This window comes from Empidonax traillii, unplaced genomic scaffold (assembly GCF_003031625.1).
Source record: "Empidonax traillii isolate 1590-97213 ecotype Southwest subspecies unplaced genomic scaffold, ASM303162v1 scaffold1367:size194105, whole genome shotgun sequence".
Lineage (NCBI taxonomy): Eukaryota > Metazoa > Chordata > Aves > Passeriformes > Tyrannidae > Empidonax > Empidonax traillii.
This window is the reverse complement of record NW_020956560.1, coordinates 145,452-173,316: the sequence shown is the minus strand read 5'-3', so window position 1 is coordinate 173,316 and position 27,865 is coordinate 145,452. Positions and strand designations below refer to the sequence as shown.

The following is a 27,865-nucleotide window of genomic DNA, read 5'->3' as shown; positions in this document are numbered from 1 at the left end:
TGTTGGGATGGAATACTTTATTCTGTGAACACTCAGATCCTGGCCCTTCCTGCCTGCTGCAGCTGCTCCCATCTCCTCGACAGTGTGAACAAGGAAGATTTCTTCATCAGCTTGCTTAACGCCCCTCCAGCATCATCAGACCCCACAAACAAGTCCAGACAGTTTGGCTTTGTCTGGACAGGAGCAGAGGGCGGAGGGGCAGGGAGTGCTGCGGGGCTGGCAGAGCAGGAGAAGGGCTCCAGCCCACAGCCTGAGCACGCAGAGCAGCCATGACACCTTCCTGCAGCTCCACCCCCACCACCCAATATTCCAACACCCGCCCAGCCTCGGCTCCTCCCGCAGCCAGAAGCACCTCGGGCTGGCAAAGGATTGGTGCCAACGCCTCTTCTCCTTGGAGAGCTGCTGCCAGAATCAGGCCCGTGTCTTCTGTCACCTGCTGGGCCGTTTAACCCTCAGAGTGCCCCCCTGCCCACTGACAAATACCCTCCCCAAAATATTACAGTAAAAGGAAAAACCTGCACGTTGAGACGCACAGGCTGAGTCTCGGGTAGAGAACGGTTTCCGCGCTGGGTGGTCCAGCGGTGGCCGGCAGCCCCCGACAGCCCTCGGGCACAGCAGGGAGCAGGACCCACCACGGCCACCCCTGGCACATCAGGGCTTCATCCTGCTCAGTCTGAGGTCGCGCTCGATTTCGAACTGCCTGTGATCCACGCGCTCCAGGAACGCCTTCCTCTCGATGTACCTGCAGGGAGGCAGGGGCTGTAAGCAGGAACTGGGGCAGCCAGCGACAAAGCCCACCCAAAGGGATGAGCAGGGAGGGAAGGCACCATCCACCTCCCTCCCTCGCTCTCCATGGGCTGACCACTGCACTGAACATCTGTGGACACCAAAACTGCTCTGTGGCCTCTCAGCTGTCCCCTGTGGGACTCACAGAGGTCTGGGGTGAGGGGTCCCCATCGGCTGGAGATCTGAACTGGCTGCTCCTGTTCCAGTACTTCTCCTACAGCTGAGAAATGTCCTTCACAGACATCTTGCAGGGGATCAGAACAGGCCCTTGCACCACCCAGCAAAGCATCTCAAACCCAACCACAGCAGCACAACCCATGACACAAGCCAGTAACAGGCACAGGGAGCATCAGGGATGCAAGGAGCATCACCCAGCAAACCTGCAGCAGCTCAGGGATGCAAGCCAGGGGCTTCCCAACCACAGACCAGCTTTTAACCACTGCTGAGTGTTTACTGCTGCCCCTCAGCGTGGCACCTGAGTGCTGAGAGGAAGAAGGCATGCCTGTGCCTGGAAAAGCACCTTACCACTCATTAACAGCATGCAGCTGAATTTTAATGTACTTTGCTGCAAACTCTTGCCACAGACAGCCCGGGGCTGTGCTACTAATTAACCTACAGAGGGAGCGAAATTGCAATTCAAAACAGGAGCTGTAATTGAATCATCACAATTGTTTTGCATTTGTTCCAGGGTGGCAAACACTGGACTGTCATGACAAGGTCATTACGCTCGCGTGTGAGATGCACAGGGAGCCGCTGCATTCAGCTTCTCTGTTGGTCACTGCTTTTCCTGCATGGCAGCTGGTGCCTGCTCACCAAGCAAGACTGAAGGCCGAGGAAAGATGAGCATCACAAGGCTCTGTGTACCAGGCTGCTGGGTGGCTGGCAGTGAGCATGAAGGTGCCCAAGACCCAGCTGCAGGGGAAGGTTGAAGCCCTCTCCCACCACCAGCAGTGGTCCCTCTCAGACAGAAGGACTTTTGATGATGAGGTCTCTGCCGGGTCAGGCTGGGTGAGGCTCTGGGCAATCTGATCTAGCTGGAGATATCCCTGCTCATTGCTGGGGGGTGGACTGGATGGCCCTTAAAGGCCCCTTCCAACCTAAACCACTCCATGATTCTGTGATTCTTTATGCTACAATTATCGAACTGGTGTTGAATGTCCTCCCAGCACCAGGGTGCTTCTGCCCTTGCTGCAAGGGACGGCCCTGACACTCCTGCCCACCCAGCTGTCATTGGAAATTAATTAATCCAGATTCATCTCATCGAGCAATCCCCCAAGCGGACGGACAGCCCCACGCGTCCCCGCTGCCACCCCATCCCCATCGCAGCTCCAGCTCCTCGTGCTGACACAATTGGGTCAGCTCGTCTCCGCTGGCTGCGAGGGCAGGGCCCAGTACGGTGTAAGGCAGCGATGAGCTGGCTGTGAGGAGCTATTTCTCTGGCCCCTTGCCCTGCCAGCAGAGCAGGGCTGTGTGCCGAGGCCCCCTCCTCAGGAAAGGTGGCAGGGGAGTGTCGCTTTCCTTCATCCCTGCAGGCAGGGAGGTGACCTGCTCTGGGGGCCGGGCTCCGAGAGGCCACGGGAAGGAAGTCGGGGGGGGGGGTCACGCTGTATATTCGTGTGTCACATTGCTGGGCGTGTGGTTTTCCTCCCCCTCCACTGCTGAACACCGGCCACAACCACAGCTGGGGAGGCAAGGACAGCAGTCACTGCTGTTATCTGGGAACACCCTGACTGCCTGCACAGCAACAGCCCGAGCTACTGAGTCTGAAGCTCCCCGGCCCCTCTGCGATACCGGTCTCCCAGTGGGTCAGCAAACGGGAAACCAAGGGGTCAGCACTTTCCTCCTCCTCCTCCTCCTCCTCCTCCTCCGTGACTGCTGTGCCTCTCGGGTGGGCAGGGCCTGGCTCCCAGGGATCGATATGGATCATGGACCAGGAATGCGGTCTCACAGCCGCAGCCAGCAGGGCTGCATGGAGTGCATGGAGGAGGAACTGCGACGTCACCCCCGGCTTTGTCCTCGGGCTGGCCACAGCCAGGGCTGCAGGGCCAGAGCAGACCTTACAGGCACTACCTGTGCACACAGCGGGCCTGGCCGGGTCGTGCTGCAGGCACACAGAGGATGGAGGTGCTGATGGACACAGCAGGGCTGTTGCAGGGTCGGTGCGAGCCCCTCTTGCCCTGAAGCCCCTGCTGGAGCTGCAGCTCTGTCTCTGTTCTCAGCCAGCTCCGCTCAGCCAACACCAAGGCGCCGCCAAACACGGTCCAAAGTACAGGAGCGAGGCACAAACACCCGTCCTGCGCTTGTCTAAACAACCTTTGGTACCTGAATCAATACCTTCCTGTAAATTATCAACCTGCCTGGAAACAGGGCAGCTGTGAGCCAGAGCAGAGCAAGGAAAATCCGCTGGGACCGAGGCTGTCTCTGCTAACAAGGGCAGCTGCAAGCTGCTCTGGGGAGGGTCTCTGTGCTGCCTGTCCCCTGCCAGTTGCCATCAGTCACTCGGCACAGGAGCGCACGGGTCGGCTGCTCCCCCACGGGGCTGCCCTACAAAGGTGGCCCAATTAAGAGGCCACAAACACATTTCCATTTATAAAGCACATCAGAGAGATCAACAGCAAAGGGCATAGCTGCCTCCCCTCCCTACTCCGGCCCCTCCTCTCAAATCCAGGACAGGCCCTGAGGACCTGAGACAGACAGGCTGCACAAGCCCAGGTCCTGCTACCGAGGAAGGGCTGGAAAATCAGGGCAGAAAATCAGAGGCAAGGGAGTTCAGATCCAAGGGGCAGCACGTGTCCCCTCTGCCTCGGGAATGCTGGGCCAGGCTGTGGCTGGCTGATAACTGGCACTGGCAGCAGAAAGATGCCACAGCCCCACTGCTCCACTGGCTGCTGGTGTTCTGGCCCAGCATGTGACGCTGCTGGAGAAAGGACAAGGGAGGTCCAAGGCACGGGGAGCTCAGTGCTGTGAATAGCAACTTCTACAAGGCTACCACAAAGAAAAAATCCAGCCAGCCTTCCCTCCTGAGCAAAAAGTAACACCTCCTGCCTTCCTCAAGACACACATGAACCATCTCTGTAAGCACACAGGCTTGTGTGGCATCGAGCAAACATCTCCAGGAGTGGGCTGAGCCTTTCCTCGTCAGGCAGACATTTACAGTCACACAGCAGGACACGAGGGGAGCAGAGGTTTCTGACAGCATCAGGGATTAAAGGCAGTGCCCCGCTCCCTCCTGCCTGGGTTGAAGGGTTAACAACGGCTCATTAGAATTTTTATAGAGATGTGTAAATGATTACCCACTGAAGGGTGAGCACAGCTGACATCATTAAAGGAGAAGAGGTGGCTGCAGAAGGGACAACAGGCCCCTGTGTAATGACCTGAGGCTGGCAGCAGCCGTGCCTGTGACCTGCCCCCCAGGCAGGTGGCTGCTCTGTGGGGGTGCAGCACCCTTCACACTGCAGGTGTTTAGAGGTGGCCTGTGAGCAGAAATGCACTGGCCTGCACCTCCATCAGTGCTCCTCCCTTCTGCCTTCCTTTACCTCGAAGTGGAAGTAATTCCCAGTGAGCAGATACTCGGCTGGTCCCCTCACATTACACGCCTGGCTAGCACCAACATATTTGTAAGGAGTGTCTAAAGTTACCACAGCATTACATTCCTTATTTGTTTAACAACAAAAACCCCTTGCCAAGAGCTCAGCAGTCTTCTAGCCTGGGATGTGACAGGCAGCAAAACACAACACTGCTGAAGATTAAAGATGCTCTTAAAATTGCTGCTCTGCTTTGCTCATCTTTTCAATGTGCTGATGCCTCCTTCGGCCTTCAAGGACCATTATGTGAGCACCTCTGGAAGGTTTGCCAGGTGTGAAGAGCAGGCTGTCCTGCTTGGATGTGGTGGGAAAGGAAACAGCACTGGCCAAGAAAGGTTGACATATGAGGTTGGGGAACGCGAGAGACGGCACAAAACACTGCTCTGCCACACCTGTATGTGGTGTAAATCATTCAACCCCTTGGATTTCAGGGATCTCAGAGGAACACCTGCCCCTCTCCAGCACTCCTGGAGTGTTCTCTGTGAGTGAACTCTCCACACGTGTTCAAGGGCATGTGGCCAGAAACAGATCAGAGGAGAGCTGATGGAGAATAGGTGTTGTGGAAGGGTGCAAGGCCAAACTGAAATATCTACTTGATAAGTTTGGCAGTTATACATATATATATTCTGAAATACAAAATCCAATCTGCTGGAATGCAGAAGCTCCGAGTTTTTCCTGCTGAGTTAAAGAACAGCTTATAATAAAATATACATTTTACGATCCGTCCACTAAGCTGGCTACATTTTCCCAGAGCTTAGCAAAGCACTTGTAGTGGAAATGCTGCTCCTGATCTCATTATCACTCCCTGCAGTGCCTGTTATTAACTTTCTGTTTTATTTACAGCACTGCCATTTACTTTTATGATACTTCCATTAACTTCATTGGAGTGAACGTTGCTCGATGCACACGACCAACGGCCAGCGCTGCCATAATCTTTAATGCACCTCGCCAGCTGTTCTGGGCTTGCAAACGTCTTTACGCAGGGGGAGGGAGGACAGAGGCAGCTGGAACACGTCATTTGAAGACCAGAACAAACCATACCTCCCAATTTGAAACAAGAAAACGGGGCAAAGGCAACTGTGTTTCCTGGTGGGAGTGCTGGATTAGACCAGTTCATGCTGCATCTGTACCATGAGTAGGAGAGCTGATAACGACCTTGGCTGGACTTGGAGACCTCACCAGGCTGTTAGCAGAGTGATAGGGGTTTGCAGACTTACCTGTCTCCCTGTGATGCCTACTGGGATTACGTATCCCTAGATACTAGCTACTGGGTTTATGTATCCCTAGAATCCTAAATAAATCCTTAAGGAATCCCACAGGTTTTCTGGACTCTGTAGCAAGCAGCAGACTTATCACATGCATAGGAAGTGGTGGGAAATGCTGGACTACTATCAGGTAAAGTCCCTCTTACCCATCTTTCCCTCGATTGTGGATTGCCAGCTCCTCCACAATGCCCTCCTCCTCCTTGAAGGTCTCCCAGTCCAGTTTAGATTTCTCCAGTGTGCTCATCTTCGGTTTTTTGGCGCCAATCTTCCCCAGGAGGCTGCTCATCCCGCTTGGCCTCTTCACCCTGACACAGATTAGGGAGCAAATGTTATTTAAATGCAGGGAGGCGGCAATTAAAACCAGAGCTGAGAAACGTCACGTGTGAGAGTGGTGGCCTCGATGGTGCTGAGCCACCGCCACGAAACAGATGGCCACCAACTCAGGGCAGCCCGCAGGCAGCAAGGTCATGCTTCCTGCAGATCCTGCTCCACCGTTCCCCTGGAAGTAGCAGAGTTCATTAGACACATATCTCAAGTGCTTGCTTTTTGTGAAAGGGTTTTTTCATTTATCTTCTTAAGAGAGCACAGAGCTTTCAGGCCAAAAGAGATCATTAAATCATCCAGTTTGACCCCTTGTATATACCAGGCCAAGCCATTCCACTGATCACCTCTGTGCTAAGCCTGGTTCTTTGTCTTCAGTTAAAGTGTTGTTTTCTGGAAGGGATCCAGCCTCAGTGCGTCACCAGCGCTGACAACACATCTAGGAATTAACCATTTCATTGGTATTAATGCTTGGTTTTCTCTAGCTTTAGGTTCTGGTTGCTGCTGCTTATTCTAAACCCAAGAGCACTCTGATCTCTGGGCGAGTCTCATTAGTGACGTACTCAGAGACTGTAATGAACTTACATCTGAATTATTTTTTGTGCAAACAGATAGAGCTCTTCTGCCTCTCACTGAAATGCATTTTGTCCCAGCCTGCATGTCACTCCCAAGGTTTTGCCCCCCTGCTTACTTTTCAACACTCTTTGAAGATGGGGGCACCGGAGCTGCCCCATCCTCCTCCTGACCTGCTCCTATCCAGGGATTGCCTACCCCTGGTAATTAATTACACTATTGCCCGACACCTTGAGTCCCAGTGCACGTGCACTGCGAGCCCACACCACCTCCCAGCTCCCTGTTAGGCAGGAAGACCACTTTGGTCTTTCATCACCTTGTTCTTAGAGGAGTGAGATCCCACCCGCACAGTGGGGCCCCCCCGAGTCTCCCCTTTAGGCTGGGAAATGCACACACAGGGACTCGGGTCAGCCCTCTGAGGAAGACAATTCTCAGGGATAGGAACCAGTAAAACAAACTCCAAACTCGATTTAACCCTTCTTAAACCCCACACCCCCCCCCCCGAGGGAGGGGGGCAAACAGCATCCCATTGAACTCGGTGTTTACACACATTCCAGAGATAACTTCAGGTCTGCAGGGCCTTTGCCTCTGCAAGAAGCCAGAGAGGAAATGATTCTCGTTCCTGAGAGATGGAGGAATTTGGGGAGGGGGGCCCAAGGAAGGCAGCCAGGTGAGCATGGCAAATTGCTCTCCATCAGGGCTTTCTGAGCACGGTCCTGCCCAGGGCTAGCCATTCTTGGGAACATATCCAAAGTTGCCCTTATCGGATCATTAGCGTGGTTTATGCTTCCATAATTTGCAAGCCTCCAAAGGAAAATAATTCTGCAGTTTATATGGAATTAAATCAAAGAAAATGACAACTCTGTAAGCCCCAGACAGAAGACTCTCAGTGCAAAAATGGTTGCCCAGAGTCACTGGGGTAGCAGCTTCCTGACATAGATATATTTGGACTACAAACTCTGGGATAAGGGCATATTGGCAGGCTCCATAGGCACTGGACAAAGCTGTGTGCCCAGCCAGAGGAGCAGAAATGGCCTAGGACCTGCCTTCTTATTTCCTTCACTCCCTGCCCATGGCTGGAGCACAGACTAGCAGCCAGCCCTTTTCATTCTGCAGGGACACAGAACATGCTGGATGCTCTTTAATTCACCTTTATCCCTCAATATCTCATCGAGATGTCTACAGCCCTTCACATCATGATCACAGAATAAAACCCTGATCCTTGCTCAGCTTCCAATCCTCCCTTACTTTTCAAGACTTGATGGCTCTGGGTATTCTTATCTGCAGGTGGCAGGAAAGTGGTGCTAAGGGGTAAAATGGGCAAAGACATTCTCAGCATGAGATAAAATTGGAGAGATTTGGTTCCCACATCAGGACTACACACAAGCCTGACACGACCACCAAACACAGTATCAGAGATGTAGAAATTGAAGTTATTGTCCCTGGATCTCAGGAATCTCTCTTAAGAGATACAGTTCACCCCGTGTTTGAAGTTACAGAGTCTAGGTTAGAACATGGACAACCATCAGGGGCGTTCAGATAACCACAAGAATACTCGCAAGTCATCAGTTCCTTCAAGGCAAGGAAACCTGATGAAAAAGGGCAGGCTATGTTAAACCTTCGTGTTGATGACTGCTCAAAAAACATTATTAATATCCAGTTAACATCCAATTAATGTCAGTGCCATGCTGGAAGAGAGCTCTGGGCTGGATGAGCTGGCTCTGCTCCGGCCTGGACAATTCTGTGCAGCTGCAGCAGGACCAAGCCTGGGCTGGGCAGTGAGATGGGGCCAGGCACAGGCTGAAGGAAGGACACGTTCAAGTCTGCTGCTGAGTCTTCACTCCATGCTGAGCCTTTCATCACCCTGAATAAATCCAACAGCAAACCTGGGGGTGGGAATCCCTACGCTTGTGCCAAAATGAAGTAAATGAGAGACATTAAAGTCCAATTAAAAACTTGCTTGGCCTTAAATGCCTCATCTGTTTAAAAAGCAAGTAAAGGGGCCTGATTAATTGCATTCAGTGCCAGCAAGAGGAATTATTACCCTTTTTGTACTCATTAAGGGTATCTGCTGTGGCATCTTTAATCACTAAGGCATTTAAAAGAGAGAAAGTAATTTGCTAGGACATAATGGATCCCAGGGATGAGGATCAGGACAATTGTCTATTTAGGACACAAAGACATGATCTAAATTTTCACAATTAAAAAAGCACAGCCAAAGTCAGCCCCTGAATCAGCAAAAATAAAAGTGCTGGGGAGCTCTGCCTTAGTGGGGAGGATTCCTCTGCACCATCTAATGTCATCAGGACAAAGATGTGCCTGTGCATCATCTGCTGTGGTTGTACACAGGGACAAGCAGCAAGCCATGGGCTCCCTTGCCATCCCACTGTAGGTGAACACGCTCTGCATCACTGTCCTTAACAGTGAGGCTTCCTCCCACCTCAGTGCGAGCCTTCAGCCTGACCAGGACCCTGGAGAATTGCTGCTGTACCAGTGACAAAGTGTCACGGCCATGTGTAACCCCTGATGTCTCACACCATGAAGGTCAGCAGTATGCCTGCTCCAAAGAGGCAGACTTCATCACCAGCCTTAGAAAATAACCTTCCAGTCAATTGGGAACGTGGCTACAAAGCTCTTGCAGTTCATCCCACCAGACAAAGCAAGATGAGTTCCTCTCACACCCATCCAGGGACAGGTGCTCTGAAGGCCTCCTGTCACCAACCCCACACGCACCAGAGGTTTCAGTACTTCCATCAGCCTTTCACTTATGTGAGTCTGCCCTAGTGATTACTCAGCCTATGACTTGGTATCTTCTTCCTCGTAGCTACTAAGAACAGACCATTCCCTCACATTTTGCAGCAGCCTTTTATGTCTTTGAAAGCTTTTGGTATCGCCTCCCTGCTCAGCCTGCTCTTTCCTAGACTAAACAATCCCAGGTCCTTTCAAGCTTTTCTCATTCCTCATGGTTTCCAGCCCTCTGACCACTCTCACTGCTCTCCCTGCGCTCTGCTGTTGGCCCGTGTCCTCCTCGGAGCACAGCATCACAGAGGGGCAGGGCTGCAGTGCAGGAGCAGAGGATGTCTCAGATGCTTTGCCAGAGCTGCAGTGCTGCATTTCCCAGCACCAGGAGCAGAGGATGCCTCAGATGCTTTGCCAGAGCTGCAGTGCTGCATTTCCCAGCACCAGGAGCAGAGGATGCCTCCGATGCCTTGTGCAGCTCCTCACAGGCCCCCGTGACGTCTGCCTTCTTCACAGCCGTGTGACCAGCACTGACTCATGTCAAACCTGTGATTCACCCAGAGATCCATCTGCTCCGCTGCTGCCAAGCCATTTCCTTCCTCCATCCATTCCTGCTACCCAAAGGGCTCCCCTTTGCACTGTGCTGCCCCTCATGTTTGCCCTCGCGTTTCCCCCGACACGGCGGATCTCGGATGCCTTTGCAAATCAGCCTCTCCTACCCACAACAGCCATGCTGCAGCTGTTGCAGAGGAACACTGGTGTTAGTACCTCTTGGTGGAATACCTATGGAGACTATTCAGCAGCTGAACCAGCACCAGCTGGCCAAAGAAGATCAAGCTGATGCTGATGGCCAGAAGCAGGCAGGGACCAGAAGAGTTAAACTGCAGGAGCTGTGACAGCTCATGTTGCCCAGCTTCAATGAATGAAGTGAGCCCAAAGGATACCTACTCACATGTTGACCAAGGAGCCAGCAGTGTCCCCAGCTTCAGCCTGACCTCCACCCTTGGGGATCTCAGCCCTCTGCTGCTCTGTTCCTGTCATCCCAAGCACGTCGATGGCAGGGGTGCAGGTGAGGAACTTGGCCGCTCGGCAAGGAGAAGAGCACAAGGTTTTGGACACGGTAATATCTCCTCCTGCCACGATCTGCTGCAAAGCTGAATAGTTTCCTTAACGGCAGGAAATGGTTCTCATACAAACTAACCACAGCTGGGCAACTGATGCAGCCAGTAAATACTTTCATGTCAATAAAGTGGAAGATTCCTGCCCAGGGCACCACGGATCACCCGCCCTGCCGTCTTCCCTTCAAAGAACACGCATGGGTGTGTGAGAGACCCTGCACGAGCGGGATGTATGCAGAGACCTGGCTGGTGGCCCCTGTGCCAGCTCTGCTGTTCACTCCCAGTCTCTCCAGACCATCTTCCCTCACTCCACCTAAATGGCCAAGGACAGAAAAGTTTCCCAGGCAAAACCCACCTGCATTTCTACCTTTTTTCCCCCTCTACTTGGCATTGTTTCCCCAAGAGGCTTTTGGATGGATGCAGAGAGCAGTCTGTCTAGTTCTCAGCACTGCCTGTCACAACAGGTATTTTAAAAAAACAAACAAGAAACCTTCCCCAACGCCAAACAAACAAACACTGAAATCCCAGGTGGAAAAAAAAAAAAAACAAGTGAGGAGGAAATGAAGATAAAAGCAGGGTGGATGGTGCTGGAGGGTTGGTGATGATGCCGTTTGGAAGGCAGTGCCTAGGGCAGGCTGGCAGGGAGAGGACTGATGGATTCCCACTGCCTGGCCAGGGCAGCGCAGCCCAAGGAACTCACTGCCACCTCAGTGGCGCCTGTCCATATGCTCTGCCTGCTGAGCTGGTGGCAGGTAGGCAGCATTTACACCCTAGTTCACGCACAGATCGAGCCAAAGAACCTGCCTGAAGTGCTCTGTGAGCAGCAGTGATTTTTGATGCAGTCAGATATAAAAACCTGTATCTTTGTAGTGAGGGTTGTAAAACTTCCTGCACTCTGAAGAGTGACATGCACCAAAGCACTGGGGAAAAGCAGCCACGGCTGGGACAAAACCCATTTGGAGGTGCCACAGGGCACAGCAGAGCAGGCAGCTATGTCCAAAGGCAGCAAGAAATGCAAGTGCACTGGAAAGCTGCAGTTACCTCAGCTGTGATTCCGTCAGCAGGCCATGGCAGGATGACTTCTGCTGCACAGAGAGCTTGGACAACAGGAGACAGCTCCCAGGGGGAATGCTCCGAGTCCAGTGACCCCTCCAAAGGTGAGTGGTCTGACTGCAGCAGGAGCAGCCTGAAGCACTTCCAAGGAACAAGGAAACGTGGGTTTTAACTCGAGCCCACAGTGTGAGTAACTTTTCTCAGGCTTTTGTTCGGGCTTGCCAACCCAGGCTAACCCCAAGTTGCTTTGTCATCACTGCTGTTGCAATCTGAAGAGCTAAGCCAAGCCCCGGGTCCTTTCTGTTTTCTGATGCCACACCATACTCCCCGAGACCTCAGACAGCCTCATGGTGGAGACCCCTACCTGAACACCAACGTTTACAGCTTCCTTCCACTTGTAGGAAACCTTTGACCCCGGCTCTGCTGAGCTGAGGAGGTGATCCAGGATCACAGCTAAAGCACGCTAGTGTACAAATAAGCAACCTGTCGGACACAGACAAAAAAGAAGGTGTAACCTCTCCAGAAGAGAGAGTGATAGCTCTCCTTCCCACAGCCAGGCTCTGTGTGCACAAGAGTTTAGGATGGACAGCCAGCAGCCCAGCAGTCGAAGCCTGGCTGAGAGGACACGGTTTCCATCAGCGTGGAGACGCAAGGGCAGCTGCAACACAAGAAAAGCCCCCGTGATGCTGCCTCGGTGAGGGCTGCTGCAGGCATAGCACAGCGTGCCACAGGCACAGTTGATTCTGGATGTGTTTGTTCTAAATATAGTCAGTGGGGGAACAGAGATTTGTCACAGGGGAAAAAACCCTGTCACTCCCCCCCTGCCAGCAGCTGTGAGCAACAGCCCACTGAAGGGCAGAGCTCCAGTATCCCAGCTACTGCTGCATTGCTGGATTTGTTACTAATCCAGCACAGGGACTTTCGGTGGGACTTTATGAGTTGTGCAATGCCGCTCTGGCAGAGTGCACCTCACCTTCAGGAGGGAAATAATCATCGTGGAACTGGCTTACAAACAGCAGAACTGACGTGGCAGCTGGTGAAGGGGCTTGCAGAGCACCACACCACGTGCTGCCAGTGGAGAGCCCAGTCAGTGACTTCTTTTCTGATGAACTCTTCAAGATATAGAAATACTTCATCCTCATCTCCGTGTCATGGATTGTACTGGATAGGCCTTTCCAAAGTGCAGGGCTGGAAAAAGAGACCTAAGCACTGCCTTGCTCCAAAACAGGACACCTTATTCACCAGTCTGCTTCCCAAACTGGGGGACAACCCAGGTGTAAATACACATAATACTGAATAGAGTTATTCTAGGAATAAAGCCAAGTTGGGTCTCCAAGCTGGGTCAAACTTGCTGAGCAGGTGAGAGATGGGATGCTCAGCTCACAAATGGCAGAGAGCAGCAGCAATAACACAGGTCACAGCTCTGCCAGAGCTGGCCTTTCCTCAGGCAGGTCCCACTCCATCGCATCTAGGTCTGCACCTACCTCTCTGGAGGGCCTGGAGTCTCATTTTACAGGCTCTGGAGGACATGCTCATCAAAAAGCACACAGTTCTGGTTGGCTCAGGGAGCTGGTTGGCTCAGGCAGAGCCCCTGACCTGCAGGTTCCCTTATCAGCAGGAAGGGCTCATTAGGGATTGGACCAGGGTTTCCTGCTCAGGACCGAACCCTTTGTGAAGGGACTGCTGCCATGGAGAACCCACTTCCTAAGAGCCAGAGGAAGCAAAATATTTTCCTTGGGCCTCTGAGACAGAGTTGCTACGGGGTGGATGTCAACAAAATAAAGTTGCACTTGTGGAGCCGGGCAGTGCTCACCATGCACGGGCTGTTACTGCAGGATAAAGGTACCCCAGGCAGCATCACCGCCTGCCCCCAGAGCCAGGGACAATTCAGAGCAGCATAAGGCCCCTCTGTACCAGTGTAACTGCAGCTGCCCTCCGGGCTGCCCTGGCAGAACTGTTTTAGCAAAAACAAAATCTCGCACCCTCCTCATCAGTGCGACATTGTGCGGAGCCCGGGGCCCGCTCTGGCTCCCCTCCAGCCCGGAGCACAGACCCAGGCTGTTTCAGCAGCAGACTCTCCTCATGCACTTGCAGCAGGCCAGCCAATTACATCACAATATCTGTGTATGGAGCTCCACGGGAGCTTAATTGAAAGAGCCGTAGCATTCAAATGACTCCTGATCCTATGAAGACGTTAACGACTCCAGCCCGGCACCGACCAGCCCTGCCTGACGCTCGGCCGACGGGTAAGGACCTGCAACGCAGGGCTTGGTCTGCAGCCAAAGCTACACCCCTGCTAGCACACACAGCACTGCAGCTGCAGCCAAATGCTGATGGTGGTGTCCCTTCCCAGCTGGAGGCTGCAGTCACTCCTCACGTGAGCTCTCCTCCACCCAGGGCATCCACACCACACAAGCCAGTCCTGCTCCTGCCACTGACTGACTGCAGACACGCACCAGAACTCCTCAAACTGCTCCCACACGGACCAGCTTGAATCTGCAAAGCGCTGCTTGCGAGAATTAATGTTATTGAAAAAATATCATGCGTGCTCTTCATACATGTGTTACCTCGCTCTTGAGTTCTGCAAATGTTTAGGGATCACAAATGGGTCTGTTTCAGATGGATTTTGCTACACCAGCATGGAGCCGGTGTACCTACCTCACTGCAAGGTGGTGGGCTAGAGGTAATTTGGTATCTTATTGCTGACACTGAGAGTGGCAAGAAATGCCTTTTATAAAGCTCTAACGGTCCACACAGTGTGTGAGTGTGGGGGAAGATGTCTTGCTCCCACCATTCTCATTTCTGATCCAACGCACAGAAATCAGCAGAAATGCACACATACACAAGTTGCCAGCGAGCTTACACCCCTACAGGGCTGTGAGGCATCTCACAGCCCAACAGCAGGTAAGAGCAAAAAACAAAAGTGAGAGAGCACGATGTGTCTGGTACCCAGGCCCAACAGGTTGATGACCTCAAAGCTGCCAGAAGGCACTGCAGAGCAGTGTCTGGCACACAGCACATTTGCTGGGCTACAGCTGGGGTCACACACAGGAGAATTTTAGAGTAACACCCTGTATTACGCCCATATTTAGCCATGGAAATAAGTGTGACTTGACTTTCAAACACTCGCAGCTCTCACTGACTTCACTGGGTTCAGCTGAGACGTTTCAAATAAAACAATAACGACCACAACTCTGGGCTGGGATCAAGCACAGGCCATTTTTATCTTAAAAGGCATTTGTTTGAGAACATTCAGAGCTGCTAGAACCAACAGCACTGAAGTTATTTCACCGTGCAACCTTAAAACGTCGACAGCTTTGTCTGCAGAACGACATGGATTAATTGGTGACCAATCTTTAAAAAAAGAATAGTTGGGAAAAGATTGCTGGCAAACAGAGGAGAAATTCTTCCTCTCTTCAGTCTCAATCCTTCCCCCTTTGTCTAACAGCAGATCTTTTGTTCAAGATTTCAGCTGCAAGCAGCCCCGAGGTACGCGGGGAATGTCTTGGTTATGACAGACTGGTGAGTGGACTTGGTTTTAATCGGCAGAGAAACTGCTCCAAGTCGGGCCTAAGAAGTCCTGCTAATGGAATTGTTCCAGCACTAAAGGGATTTCAAAGTGAATGAGCGCGGATGGCGGAGCAGCTGCTCCAACTCCTGCTCCTCACAGCGCAGTGTGGCGTGCAGGGAGGATCCAACCCTCCAACCACCTACCCTGACCAAACAACCAGCAGCGGCCCCCCAGCAATGCAGAGCCCTGGCTGTGCCCCCCTGACTCACAGACAGCCCTGGTCAGCCTCCCACTGCATCAGATCAATGCCAGGCTTTGATCAAAAGGAGAGAAAGGCAGGACAGGGGTAGGCAGGGGCTCCCCTCCTCACTCGCCAATTAATCTGACAGCTTTAAGAATAGGCCCGATTAAAACAAACACACCACCTTCTACTGGCAAATGTTCACAAAGCTCAGCAGCCCAGGAAAGGGGAAAGTTCCCAGGAAATTAAGTGAGGGTGAAGGAGAGTCAGGGCTCTGCAGTACAAATGCATCACCACAACAAGCAACGAGCCAGAGCCCAGCAGAGTGGCTGCTTTGCAGTGCTGTGCAAGTTCATCAATAGCATGAATATAATACATTATCTCCTAGTGGAAAGCCTGGCCTGGCAGCACGTGGGACTACAGGGGACAATAAACACTTGGGCTCTGCTACAAGCAGTCATAAAACAAAAATGAGGGTTTGATCACATTTAATTGCTTTTGGGAAGGCTAACATCACTGGGGGATCCATCACAATTATCATCCCCTGTTCCAGCCCAGATTAAGAGCTGGCCCAATGATCCAGATCAAAGAGGGTATTTTGGGGGTAAAGAAAGGAGGGAAATACCCCAAAAGCTTTAAAGATATTTCCCATATAAAACATGTAGTCCAACCCACAAGAAAACAGGGAATAAAAAGTCAACTGATGAAAGGGTGTGCTTTTCCTCTCAACAAAAGATTTCTAAGGCTGCAGAAAAAGCTCAGTAACAAAACAGAGGACAGTGCAGAGAGCCCAAAATGTATATAAGAGAAGAAACTAAGATTATCCTGTTTTGTTTTGTTTTGTTTTCCAGGGCTTGACTGAAGTGTTTTAAATGCCTGAGGTTGGCAAGGCCACCTCCCAGTGCCTTTCAGCTTTGGCAGCAGTCACTCAGAAGAGCTGCCCTTCCTCTTCCCAGAGACCCACCTCACTGGAAATAGATTTCAAGTCCCCAGAGGAAGAAAATGGAAACAGCTGACTTCTTCCAGCCACAAGCTCAGTTGTCACCTTCCAGCTGGAGGCAGCCAGAGGGATAAGCCAAGGCTTCCCTTCCACCCACACGAAGTGGGAGGCTCCCAAATAGATTTTGCAGCTAACATCCACCTACCAAAATCTGCTCAGAGAGCCAAAGCTCTCATTGAACGTGGGGACCGCAGCCCATCAAGGCTCCCACTACATCAGCAGCCTCATGCAGAGGGGGGTGGCAGGGCCAGGCTTTCATGACACATGGTCTCTGGAATTCGCTGGTGAGTGTCCCACAGCCTCTGCTTGGGACAATGCCAGAGCTGTTTCTCAAATTCTGCGTGACCTACCAGCTGCTGAGGGCAAAACAGCAAGGCCACATCACCCAGAGAGGTGAGGATCAGCAGGCTGCTGCTGAATGAGCAGAAATGCCTCACAAAACTCACTCCACACTCCAGGCTGGAGGGAGCAGGTTCAGCTCCCTGGCTCTCCTAGACAGCCTGCATGACCCCAGGAAGGCCATTTAGTCCCCTTGTAGCAAGATTTCTGTCTCAGGAGGCAGAGAGCTGTGCAGCAGCACAGAGCAAGGCAGGCAGGCTGCCAGCTGAGGATTCAAACTCCTTCAGGGAACTGGAACAGTTAGGCGGTAAACGCATTAACCATGGGAACAGCTTCCCAAAGGATGTGGTGGATCCCAAACTGTAAGCCTTTCCATTGTGAGCCGATGCCTCTTCCAGAAATGCAGGCTGTAGTTCAACCACAAATGCTCCCGGGGAGCTCTCAGGGAAATGCCACGACCCTGAGAGCACGACCAGGGCACCGAAGCAGCCACTTCGGACCCTCAAGCAACAAACCTAGGAAATGCCTGCCCTTTGCACTGTGCCGTGGCAAGTCATGACTTTTTCTTGGCTATGCTCCTTTTCCATCTCTCTGTCCAGCCCAATTTTCAGCTGCTTCTGTGATCTGCTCCAGGACAGCTGAACTCCCTTCGCCCCAACCCACTGAGCAATCCTCTAAACCTTGTCACCCACTCGAGCTGGTTTTGTTTCCTTGTTTTCTCATTACAAATCAGATCTCCTAGTGAAAGTTTCTCTGTCTCTCTGCTTGAGATTCTGTTCCCCCACCACCAGCTTCTTGGCAAGACTCCAGGGAAGGACTAGTGAAAGCCTTCACAGCATGCAGTAGCCAGTGACCCACCCTGCTGGAGCCAGGTCCCTCACCAGCCTGTCTGCTCTCGGTTTCTGGATTGCAGATGAGACTGAGCCTCACCCACAGCATAATTCTTCATTTTCTTTAACTGTGACAACTGCATCAAGGGTCAAGGCTGTCATACTCTGCCTAGGAGCTGCCTTGGGATGCCCTGACACAGCGTGATGCTGAACAGCCACTGATGTCTGTATGCTGAGTCCTCTCCTGTCAAACTTGATGCCTCAAACTGCTCAAAATATTTGGTGGTTTCCGGTAGAGAACCTGCTTGTGAACAATTCTGATGCATTTCAGAGGCTACTGTGAGCAAAGGGGGGGAAAAATACATTTGAAGGGAGGAGAGAGGTGGATGCTTTGCCCCTCCTTTTGACTTCAAACCACAGTAACAGGGCTCTCCAGCACCAGGGCCAGGCTCTGCAAATAGCCAGGTACAAGGAGGACATGCTGAACGTCCCAGGGGACCAGCAAAAATCAGGAAACTTTCTGCATGAACAAAAAAATTCCCTTATCTGCCTCAATCACAGCAGTATTTGGACAAAGTGTTCTTGCCCGTATCTGGACTGTAATCTGGTGTTTCAGCAGGGCTGCTCTCAGGTCTCCAGCAACACTCAGCTGATCCACACACCTACTGTGGTAGAAGACATCATATATGATACATATATACAGTTCCTCCTTTTCTTATCTCTTGGCTTCTGGGCTTCCAGTTCTCTTCAGGGTGTATAATCAGGGATTTGAAGAGTTTATCCATATCCAATAAAAAGTCACAGCCCTCTCCACAGTATCTGTGCTACGGCACTTCTCCTTCTGAGACTCTTTTCCTTCCATTCACCAACCCAAACCATCTCTCTGAGCCTAAAAGTCCAAGCAAGGTAAAGCCTTGCCAAGGGAAGAAACTCTCCCGTTATTCCCATCCAAGAAAGCGGCACAAAGGAAAAAAAAGACCAGAAGGGATGGCTTGCATCCCTGGGTCACACAGAGAGCTGCAAAAGGCTCATCTCCAGGAGGACAGAGTGCCAGCACTTCTTTTTTTAACTTAGCCAGCAGCTGCAGAATTTAAGCTTTATTAAAAGCCTATTTTGCCCTTGCTGCTGCAAAGGAAACCGACTCCCTCCTCTCCCCTCCCAAATAAAAGGCCAGAGTCTGCAGACAGACATCCTGTAATGTCACCTTAGAAAGAGGTGGCAACCTGACTCATCTCACTGGAACACGCACAGAGCAGCTTCACTTCAGGTTACAACAAAAACACACTGCTCCCACGGCGGTTTTACTGTGAGCAATCCAACAAACCTTCAGTATTCTCTGATTACAAGTTCTCTGGAGCAAGAAAGGAAGAGATAGGCAGGAAAAACAGGAGGACTAGATTTTGAGGCTCCCCTTATTTCACAGCCTGCCAGTTTGCAGCACCGCTGCCTGCAAGGCCCTCCCTCCTGCAGGCACACGGTGTGTGACAGGTCAGAAGGACCCCATTCAAACAGCCTTCCTGCAATATATTTTAGCGTAACACAAACAAGAGGTTGCTTTATTTGTCAGGTCAGAACAACAAGAGATGGAGAGCACTGAACTAGATACCATTAACTAAATATTGTTCTCCGATGGCTACTCTAAACCTACCTCAGTTTATAGATTAATCTGCTGGACCAGTAATTTAGGCTATTTGATGGCTAGCATTGAGAGGTGCACATTTCTGGGAGGGCTGAAAACGTGCTTGTGATTTACAAAATGACTGTGGTGTCTCTCGTGGATTATTTGGCAGAGGCAGGTGTTCAGTGTTAGACACATTCTCCCTTCTCTCCCCACATCCAGGTTTAATATCAGCACTGAAACACCAAATGCTCCTGCAGCATTTACTCTAAAACAGCAGAGTAAGTGTGAGCCTTGTCCCCCTTTCCATTTCTAGCCTGCTGCCATACAATATTCACAATATGAAGGCTTTAGGGTGATGTACATCAACCAGCTGGGGTGGGGGGAAATGCAACTGGAAGGCATCCAAGTAATCTGTGCCCTCCCCACGCCCTGAGGAAAGTACCCCATGCGTGCCATGACAAGGAGCATTCCTCCCCTGCATCCCTGCTTGTGGAGGAGGATGGTGCCAGGGGCTGGCCCAGCTGGACAAAACAGAGATTAGAGGAGGACAAGAGCCAGGCTGCCTCTATTTGAGATGGCCCCTCCTTCAGCTCAGCCCTTTCCGACTCTGACCCCAGGCTGCTGCAGTCCCTCAGGCTTGGGCTGGGATTCCCTCTGGACTCTGCCAGCAGAGCTCTTCCAAATGGCAGTGGGAATCCTCACCAAGCAATGGGACCAACCACTCCTGCTCAAACACTGGGTGCATGGGCTCCAAAAGCTCTGCAGAGCCTGCAAAGCAAGCATTGCTTCAGCTGCCTCTCAGCGTGGCCCCTTTCACAACACAAAAGGAAGCTGGAATCCCTCAGGGCTCAGATTTTTTCCAAACTGGGTAAACACACGCAAACACACACCATTTGCATGCACAGCAACTGGGACAAAGGCTCTGTGGCCAGGTAGGTGTCTAACTGGTGGTCTGGGCATGCGGTAACACGTGTGGCAATCCTAGAAACCTTGAGCTAAAAGAGACTTATCTCTAGGCTGACTCTGTGTTGCTTCCAAGACCTGCTTTGAGATTAAAAATCAGCCTTTGTTGTTTGGAATATTACCATTTCAGAAAAAAACCCACAAACCGACAACCCCTTCTCGGCCCCCCCACCCCAAAAGTTTGCTTTGTAACCCAAAACATTGGCGCCTTAACAGCAGAAGGTCAAAGCTCTGCAGTCATTAGGCAGATTATTTGTAAGAGCATCTCTGTGCAGCTGATCAGAGGCTTATTCCTTAAAGGATTGAAACAGCGAGTCAGTGCACCTCAGCAAGCAATCTCGTTTAATAGTCAATTAGCAGAGACGTGCTCTCCTGAGCTAAAGATCACTGCAGACAAAAAACCAAAGGCACCGCCATCAGCTTTCCTCCACTTCTGCTATTAAATCAAGCCAGATGATCCGCTCTTTCTTTAACTGGTAAGACAGGGATGCACCTAAAAGTCCCCCAGCAGTTTTACCCTAACCAGGACAGTAATATTCTTGATACTAAACCATTTTTTTTTAAGACTAGAGGGTGGCTAGAGAGACTCAGAAGCCAAAAGAAGAACGCCAACTGTTTCGATATGAAGTTCTTGTCTCTGAGCACGTAATTAAAGCAGGGTGAGATACAATCCAAATACCTAACCCCACATGCAGTGCCATACAGCTGGGAGGAGGGGAGAGCTAACCAAAGGCAGATTTGCACTGTGTTGATGAATTAGTACCAGCCAAATTACAGCGAGGGCAGGCCACCAACATCCAGCCACATGTTGGTAACAAGCAGTGCTGCGAACCAGAGCACACCCCCAAATTTCACAGGCACAGGGGCATCAGCGTAACCAAGAGCACATGGCAGCTCTTCTCTAGGGCTGCCAACCCCAGATGTTCAAAAACCATGAGTCAGCCTCCACACCCCCTGCAGTCCACTTAGTTTAAAAGCCAGGCATTGCAGAAAAGGAAGAAAATCAGAAGCAGCATTAGTTTACCTCCTAATTTCCTACCCTAGGTTAAGCCAGCCAGAGTGGATGTCCTTTCTTTCCAGCCATTAGGGGCAGAAACTTTCTTTTCCTTGCTCCAAGGCCGAGGTTCTCACCTGATTGCTTTATCCCAGCACTTGAGCATTTGGAGGAAAACTTGCCAAGTATTTGAAGACTTGGCTGTTCATTCAAAGCTGGCATCGCCCCCTCCCACAATCAATCAAAAGTGACACTGCCTGACTCAATCTGCAACAAGAGCCTTGTAATTGTTGGCTGAGAATAGGGCAGAGCTGCTGCCCATAACCCAGCCTGCAGGCTCTGATGGAAAGGTTTTTGCCACCAAACCAGTGCTCATCACTGAGTCTCTGTTTTAAGAGTTTCAGCAGGATGGGTTCAGTCCATGGGTTAAACTGCCCATGGGCTCTGAAATGGCCATGTTGTGATCACAGATCACGTGAATGACCCTCTGAAATCCTCTGTGCTGGAGGAGGTGTAGTGCAATGTCATGCTGCAGAAAAACAGGGTTACTGGTGCAATCCTCCAAGCAGCAGCAAAAGCAGGGTGGGAAACTGGCCCATCAGCACCGGCAGAACAGAAACCACAGAGGTTTCAGAAAAACACTCCGGTGACACAACGTGAACAACTCACAGACACAGCAGAGAGTGAAGAGGAACGTGTCAAATTAGGGTTCCTCCTCGCTTGTGGGTTACCACAAACATCTCTGCAGGCTGACACCTACCCTGGGGACTCCAATTTACTCTCCTGCATCGAAGAACTGTGAGAACACAAAGATGCCCAGAGCCCGATAGCCAGCCTGGTGACAACGTGCGAAGAGAAATCGGAGCTCACTTTCTGCCCTCATCATTGCCATGTTGACTCTGCACAGAGGGAACAAAGGCAAAGCAAGACTGCCTGAATGCCCTTTCTCAGCAGCAGAGTTAAACAAGGCCAGTTCTGAATGGCAAAAGGCTGGGGAGTGAAGCTGCCACTAGAGACGATCATTTTTCACAGTATAGCCTCGCCTGAATGCGGAACAAGAAGAATAAATTCTGACGGAAGAAAAACCGACAGCTTTTGCCATTTAAATATGTGCCTAAAGGCACCACTTAGAAGCAGGATGCTTAGGTTATGAACAAAAAGCCCCTTCAGTTTTCTTCTCTCTCACAGCAAACTTCTACAGGAACATTTCCCAGGTGGGGTGATCCTTACCTGAGCAGACCCTACCGCGCTCATCTCCGTGGAGAACACAGCAGATGGAAATGTCTGCATTGGTACAGCCCCAAGTAGCCACTTCAGAAGGCAAGTGTTTATTTTGCCTCTTTCCTCTGCTTTGAGTCGAGGCAGAATTTCCCTGCTGGCTTCCTGACCTTGCACATTTGATTGAGATAAAGGTGTGAAGCACCAAGCACTTCTTTCAAACTCAGGAGCAGCAAGGGACTGCTGGGGCACCAACACATGAGCAGAGGGACCAAAATTACAGGTGATGCTGGTTTATACCAGGAAAGGTGACCTGGAGGTATTAACTCTCAGGTCTAAAGCAAAGCAAGGAATGATGCTACACGTTAGAACAGCACAGACACAACCCCCCAGCCCTCCACGGGGTACGAGTGAAGCACGCCCTGCAATCTGGGGGAGAGATGAAGTCACACAGCGAACACAAACGAGGCAGAGCTCAGGAGGGTCAGTGTTACTGGCTCCTAGCTATGCCTGGCTACCAGGATCACCTCCTCTACCCCCTGCTCTTATTTCCCTTGGGCTGAACACTACCTGTGCGTGCAGCTCGGCTGAGAAAGCCTGGCTGTGCCGTGGCGGTGCCGGTAACTCAGCTGTGTTTCTAATCCAGATCAGGGATTTTCGTGGCTGGCCCTTGATTCCTTTGCTTTTTTAGCTTATCCGGTTGTAACAGCCTCGGGGCCTGGAGGCAAGATCAGACAAATAACAAAGGGCACTTTTAGCTGCAGGGTTTCCCCAAGGCCTTCACCCTGCATGGAGTGGCTGCACCCAGAGCCCCACGGAAAAGCCAAGCTGGCTTGGAGCACACCAACAGTGTACTCCAGATTCGCTCTGCTGTCCCAAAGCAGCATCGTGCCCGGGCTGCTTGGCACCTCCACACACTGCCTTTGCTTGGGCTGAAGCTCCCCATATCCTCCTCATCCACACCCTGTGCATCTGGTGATGCAGAGGGTGCTGGGTCTGGTGTGCCCAGCTCTCCCCTACACCTCCAAGTCCATGGGTCATGAAGTCAGAGCCTTCTGTGTCCAGGTGAGCTACTAACAAAGCAAGCACCCCGAGACACCTGTTAAGTCTGTTACACCACACACAACCTGCTCACCATCAAATCCTCTCGAAGCAGCTCCCTCACCTGTTTCAGCCTGCTGACGCAGAGATTGAGCAGCTGGCAGGAGGACACTAAGCGTGGTTTCAGGCTGTTCCCAAGAAGGTTGTTGTGTGGGAACTGCTCACGCCTCTGCTGAGCACACGCTGGTGCAAACAGAGTCCGGACACTGCTCATTCCTGAGATCCTGCAGCTACAGCAGGGGGAGCATCTCTGTTCCTGCCCCAAAAGTCTGCCCTAGAGGGGACATGAAAGCTGCTGGCTTTGTTTTACACTGGCATCCATGCCTTTCACCCATCTTCACACAGTTCCAAATATAGACAGCTGGAAGACCTTCTCCAAACTCTTCTCCCTGCTCCTTTCTTTTAGTTTAGGACAAGGTTAATCTGGTCCTCTCTGATTTTGTCAGATAATGTTATGGAGAGCTCAAGGATGACTATTTTTTGGACTGAAGGGCTGGAGCAGCACGAGGCTAACGAAGAGGTCCTTTTCCCAAAAAGCATTTGACAGTCAGTAGAGAAAGCAAAAGCAAGAGACTACAGGAATCTTTCAACACTTCTCTTATTACATCCTCCCTTTGTTGTTCGTGTTTAAAGCCTGCAAAGCCCCACGTATCTAATTCTCCCTCGGTCTCCTGCATCGCAAGCAAGGCTATGTCATGAGAACTCCAGCACGGCACATCCTTACCCATCAATTTTGGGAAATGGGGCCGGGCTGTGGTAAGCAGCAGACCAAGAGGAACATTGTTTTATTCCCTGTAGGATCTCCACATGCTTCCCTACCCCCACACCATTCCGAGGAAGCAGCAGGGAAAAGAGGAGCATGTTAGACACTTCAGCCTTTGGTCTTTTTCATATCGGCAAATACAAGTTTCTTATTAAGAGATAAAGAAAAACCCTTTCATCCTCTACGCCCCGACCTAATCTTTAAATACCTAGTGAAATATAAGTAATTGAGAGATGCCTTTAGCAGCTGTGGGCTCAGTCATCCCTTTCATGTACGTAGACAGAAGCTGACTAGGACTAAGGGTTGCTTAACTTAAAACTGACAGAGTGCGATGGCTGTGCCTGGCGATGAATATTAAAAGCAGTGACGAGATTGACATTATCTAGCTGCACTGTAGCTTCTACTTTTTTTTTTTCCATTTAAATGCTCCATTCCTCAGTTCTTACTGCAAGGATCTGAGTCAGGAAAATACAGCTCAGGCTGATAACTTCCAGAAGTGCCTGCTAAAGCCCAGCTTGTAGGGTGCCAAACTTTAGACACTTAAAAAGGGCTCAGCTTACAAAGCAACACAATTTCCTGAAAACAAACACGAATAAAAACACCCCTCATGTGCCATGTGCTGTGCACACGTCCAAGGCTTCAAAGAGGCACCCCCTGATTTTTTTTTTTTCTAGATGTAGAGCAATGCTGTTAAACCCTTCTTCTTCACCTTCACAGCCAGCTCTGTTCTCTGAGAAGTGACTGCAGAGAGGCAGTGATGAACTGGAGCTCTCCCACATGCTCCAGGGACCACGTTAACTACAGTTTCTGCTCCCAGTGATGACAGATGTTTCCTGAATGTGTAGAATTCATTTTTTTCCCCCTAAAGAAATGTCTTAAAAGCTGCTAAGTGGCATTAACTGAATGAGTGGTGGTTAAACAAGGGCATAAGACAGAATAAGCAAATTGCCAAAATGCTTTCTCTCTTTAAATAGGAGAAAGCACCAGAGCTTGCACGGGCTTGCTCCAATGCCCAAACTGTTCTCACTATGAATATATACCTTATTTCCAGCTCCAGCTCTTTCAGTCACTGCCTACAGCTGCTTCTTGGTGGGCTGGGTTAAAGAGCACCTCCTCCAACCGAGAATGACATCCCTGTGCCGAAAACCCCGGGCTAAGGTCAAGTCGTGATTCCTCCTGCCCCAAAAAGCTGCACCTCAGCTCTCACGTTAATCAGAGCCACCACACGATCCAACAACTCGTGTTGCGTTCAGGAGTGGAGGTAGGAGCTGTTTCCAAGTAACAGGGCTGAACCCTTGGGCTGCCCAAGGTCACAGAGGATATCTGTGCTGCAGAGCACACTCAGGCACTTCTGCAGCTGCTGCCCCCAACCCCACAGAGACCCACAAAGCCTCTGGGGGATCCCCTCGCATGTTAAACACAGGCCAGCTGGTTCCTCTGCAGCTGCAGACCCAACCAAAGCACAGCTCTGCCACGGGCTGACAGCAAGGAGGAAAATGGCAACAGCACTGCTTGGGTCTCCACAGCAGAGATGTTCTCCTCCAGCTCCCCAGGGCTCTCCTCTCTGCTGTTCTCACTCTGCAGTGATGCACAAGCATTGCTGCCAGACTGCTCTGGACTCCCCTCTTCAGGCTGCCTCACCGTACCAACTTAATCATTGCAACTCCAGAGAGCAGGGACCCAGCTCTTGCTACCTCTTTCCCCTCTCCCTGTCCTTTGAAGAAAAGAGACATTTGCTATCAGTCAGCTAAGAGCAGTGTTTTCATCAGCAGATATTCTCCTTGAGCATCCTGTCATCACAGTTTGTGCCCTTAAATCTCTTCAACGTTCCAAGATCTTGCTGAAAGCTGATGGTCAAGTGCTCACACAGCACAACTGAGCTCAGCCTGGCCACTTCGTAAGTAGTTTTAGTGCACACGGAAAAAGGTACAAAAGGCCTGCCCTGGGCACAAACAAGCTGACTGTACATAATGGACATTGTTAGGTGCCTGAATAGGTCACTGACTCAAAGGAAAGTTCAGCTCCACAATGCAGGTCTTGAGCTCTGAATACAAGCAGAAAGCATCCCTGTGCACTCACCCCCCATGCATTCAGCACAGCTGGATCTTTTTGTATTTCTCACTGTCCGTTTCCTCCTGAATTTCCCTAGTTTCCTTCCATTCGTACTATGAGCCTTTGTTCTTTCTCTGCCCTCTTCCTCCTTCTATTTTGAAGTGTACAGATGGAGTCTAAGGGTGGGGAAGCAAGCAGAGTCACAGCACGTTAGAAAAACAACATTTGCAGCTTAGTAAAAATAGGATAAACCCGTTCTAGCGCTAGTCACTCTAGGAAGAGTGACCCCTGTTGCAGGAGGGAGGACCCTGCCAAACTGCAGCTACGAACATTTTTGTATGTTCAGAAGTTAAAAACATAGCCCTCCATGGAATTAATTTCATCCTAGTATTTGTTAGCTGTTCGATACTTGTAAGTAAGCTTTGCATCAGGACTCTCACTGTCCATCATGTGGATGGGCATGTAGTGATAGGACACTGGACAATGGCTCTAAACTGAATTTTAGGTTAGATATTAAAAAGAAATTCCTCACTGTGAGGGTGGCAAGGCACTGGCACAGCTTCCCTGGAGAAGTTGTGGATGTCTCATCCCTGGAAGTGTTCAAGGCCAAGCTGGATGGAGCTTTGAGCAACCTGGTCTAATGGAAGGTGTCCCTGCCCATGGCAGGGCTGTTGGACTAGATGATCCCTTCCAGATTCCTTCTAATTCTAGGATTCTAAGAATATTCTTCTTCCCATCAACACGTCTCAAAGCACCACAAGCATCTGTGCAGTAGAGTTATCCCAACTTTGAACATGGCTTAGCCGAGACATCCTGAGCACCCCTACACCTTCCAGCACAGAAGGGAAGGGTTTGCACACTGACAGCCTGGGTCTGGGTCTGGTGCTGACAAGCTTCTCCTTTGGACTGAGACAACTCAGCATCAGGACTTCTGCAGCACTTGAGACTACCAGAGCTGTCAGCTCTTTTAGTGATAATAATCACCTGTCAAAAATGCGGATCAGAAGGGAGAAGAAATAAGGGTTAAAAAGAAAAGCATGAATAAGTACCTGGAGCTGTAGCCAAGGCAATCAAGAGACTGAATTCTGCTGCTTTGGTAAGTATCATTTAATGCAACACGTTCCTCCTCTAGTCCAGGGGCCCCAAGGTGACCCCACAATAGTTCTGTGCCTGTGGCTTTAAATTTGTTAATAAATAGGCTATGCACTCATGCACATGATGGATGTGGCAGAGAGAGAAAAGAACGATTTCAGATTACAACAAGAACAGCATTTGTCGCTTGGTTTAGTTGGTGTGAGAGGCAGTTTCCAGGCTCTTGGACTCAGGAAGAATATTTTCTGTTCCATTCCTGATGTGCTTGGCTGTCTTCTGCCAAAACCTGTTTTAAATCCACTAATGAAACCAGGCCCAGCCTGCGTAACTTCTTGATACCCCAGTGGAAAAAGGGCACTCGAGCGCAGCTCTGGGAACGACAGACACCCCCAGCTCCCACCACTGTCACACAAACACTGCTCTCTGGCCAGCTCCCTCCTCAAAAACCACCTTCTCCCTGGAATATCACCCCAAGGTGTGACTGACTGCTTTATGGAGAGCACAGGGACCTGATGCAGTGGCACCTCACCAGTGGCTCCTCCTGCACTGCTGCTGTGTTTGCACTCAGGTTCCTGCACTGGCGAGGTCACACTCAGACACTGTGGGTAGTGACGTGGGCTGTGTTTAGGACAGAGCCCCTTCTCCAGAGAGCTTGAGAAGAGATGTCAAATGCTTCTTACAGAATGATCAGAATTATTCCA

General features: G+C 50.9%; 1 protein-coding gene across 1 annotated transcript in view; it reads right to left on the bottom strand.

The window, feature by feature from the left end:
- CFDP1 (craniofacial development protein 1) overlaps positions 1-27,865 on the bottom strand; it is a 59,605-nt gene continuing 31,740 nt past the window's right edge. Inside the window, exons 6-7 of the mRNA XM_027906862.1 lie at positions 5,782-5,940; positions 1-742 (exon numbers count right to left, since the gene is read on the bottom strand). Coding sequence (XP_027762663.1) covers positions 652-742; positions 5,782-5,940 — 250 coding nt within the window. The 3' untranslated portion in view covers positions 1-651. The remainder of the gene's footprint in view (positions 743-5,781; positions 5,941-27,865) is intronic.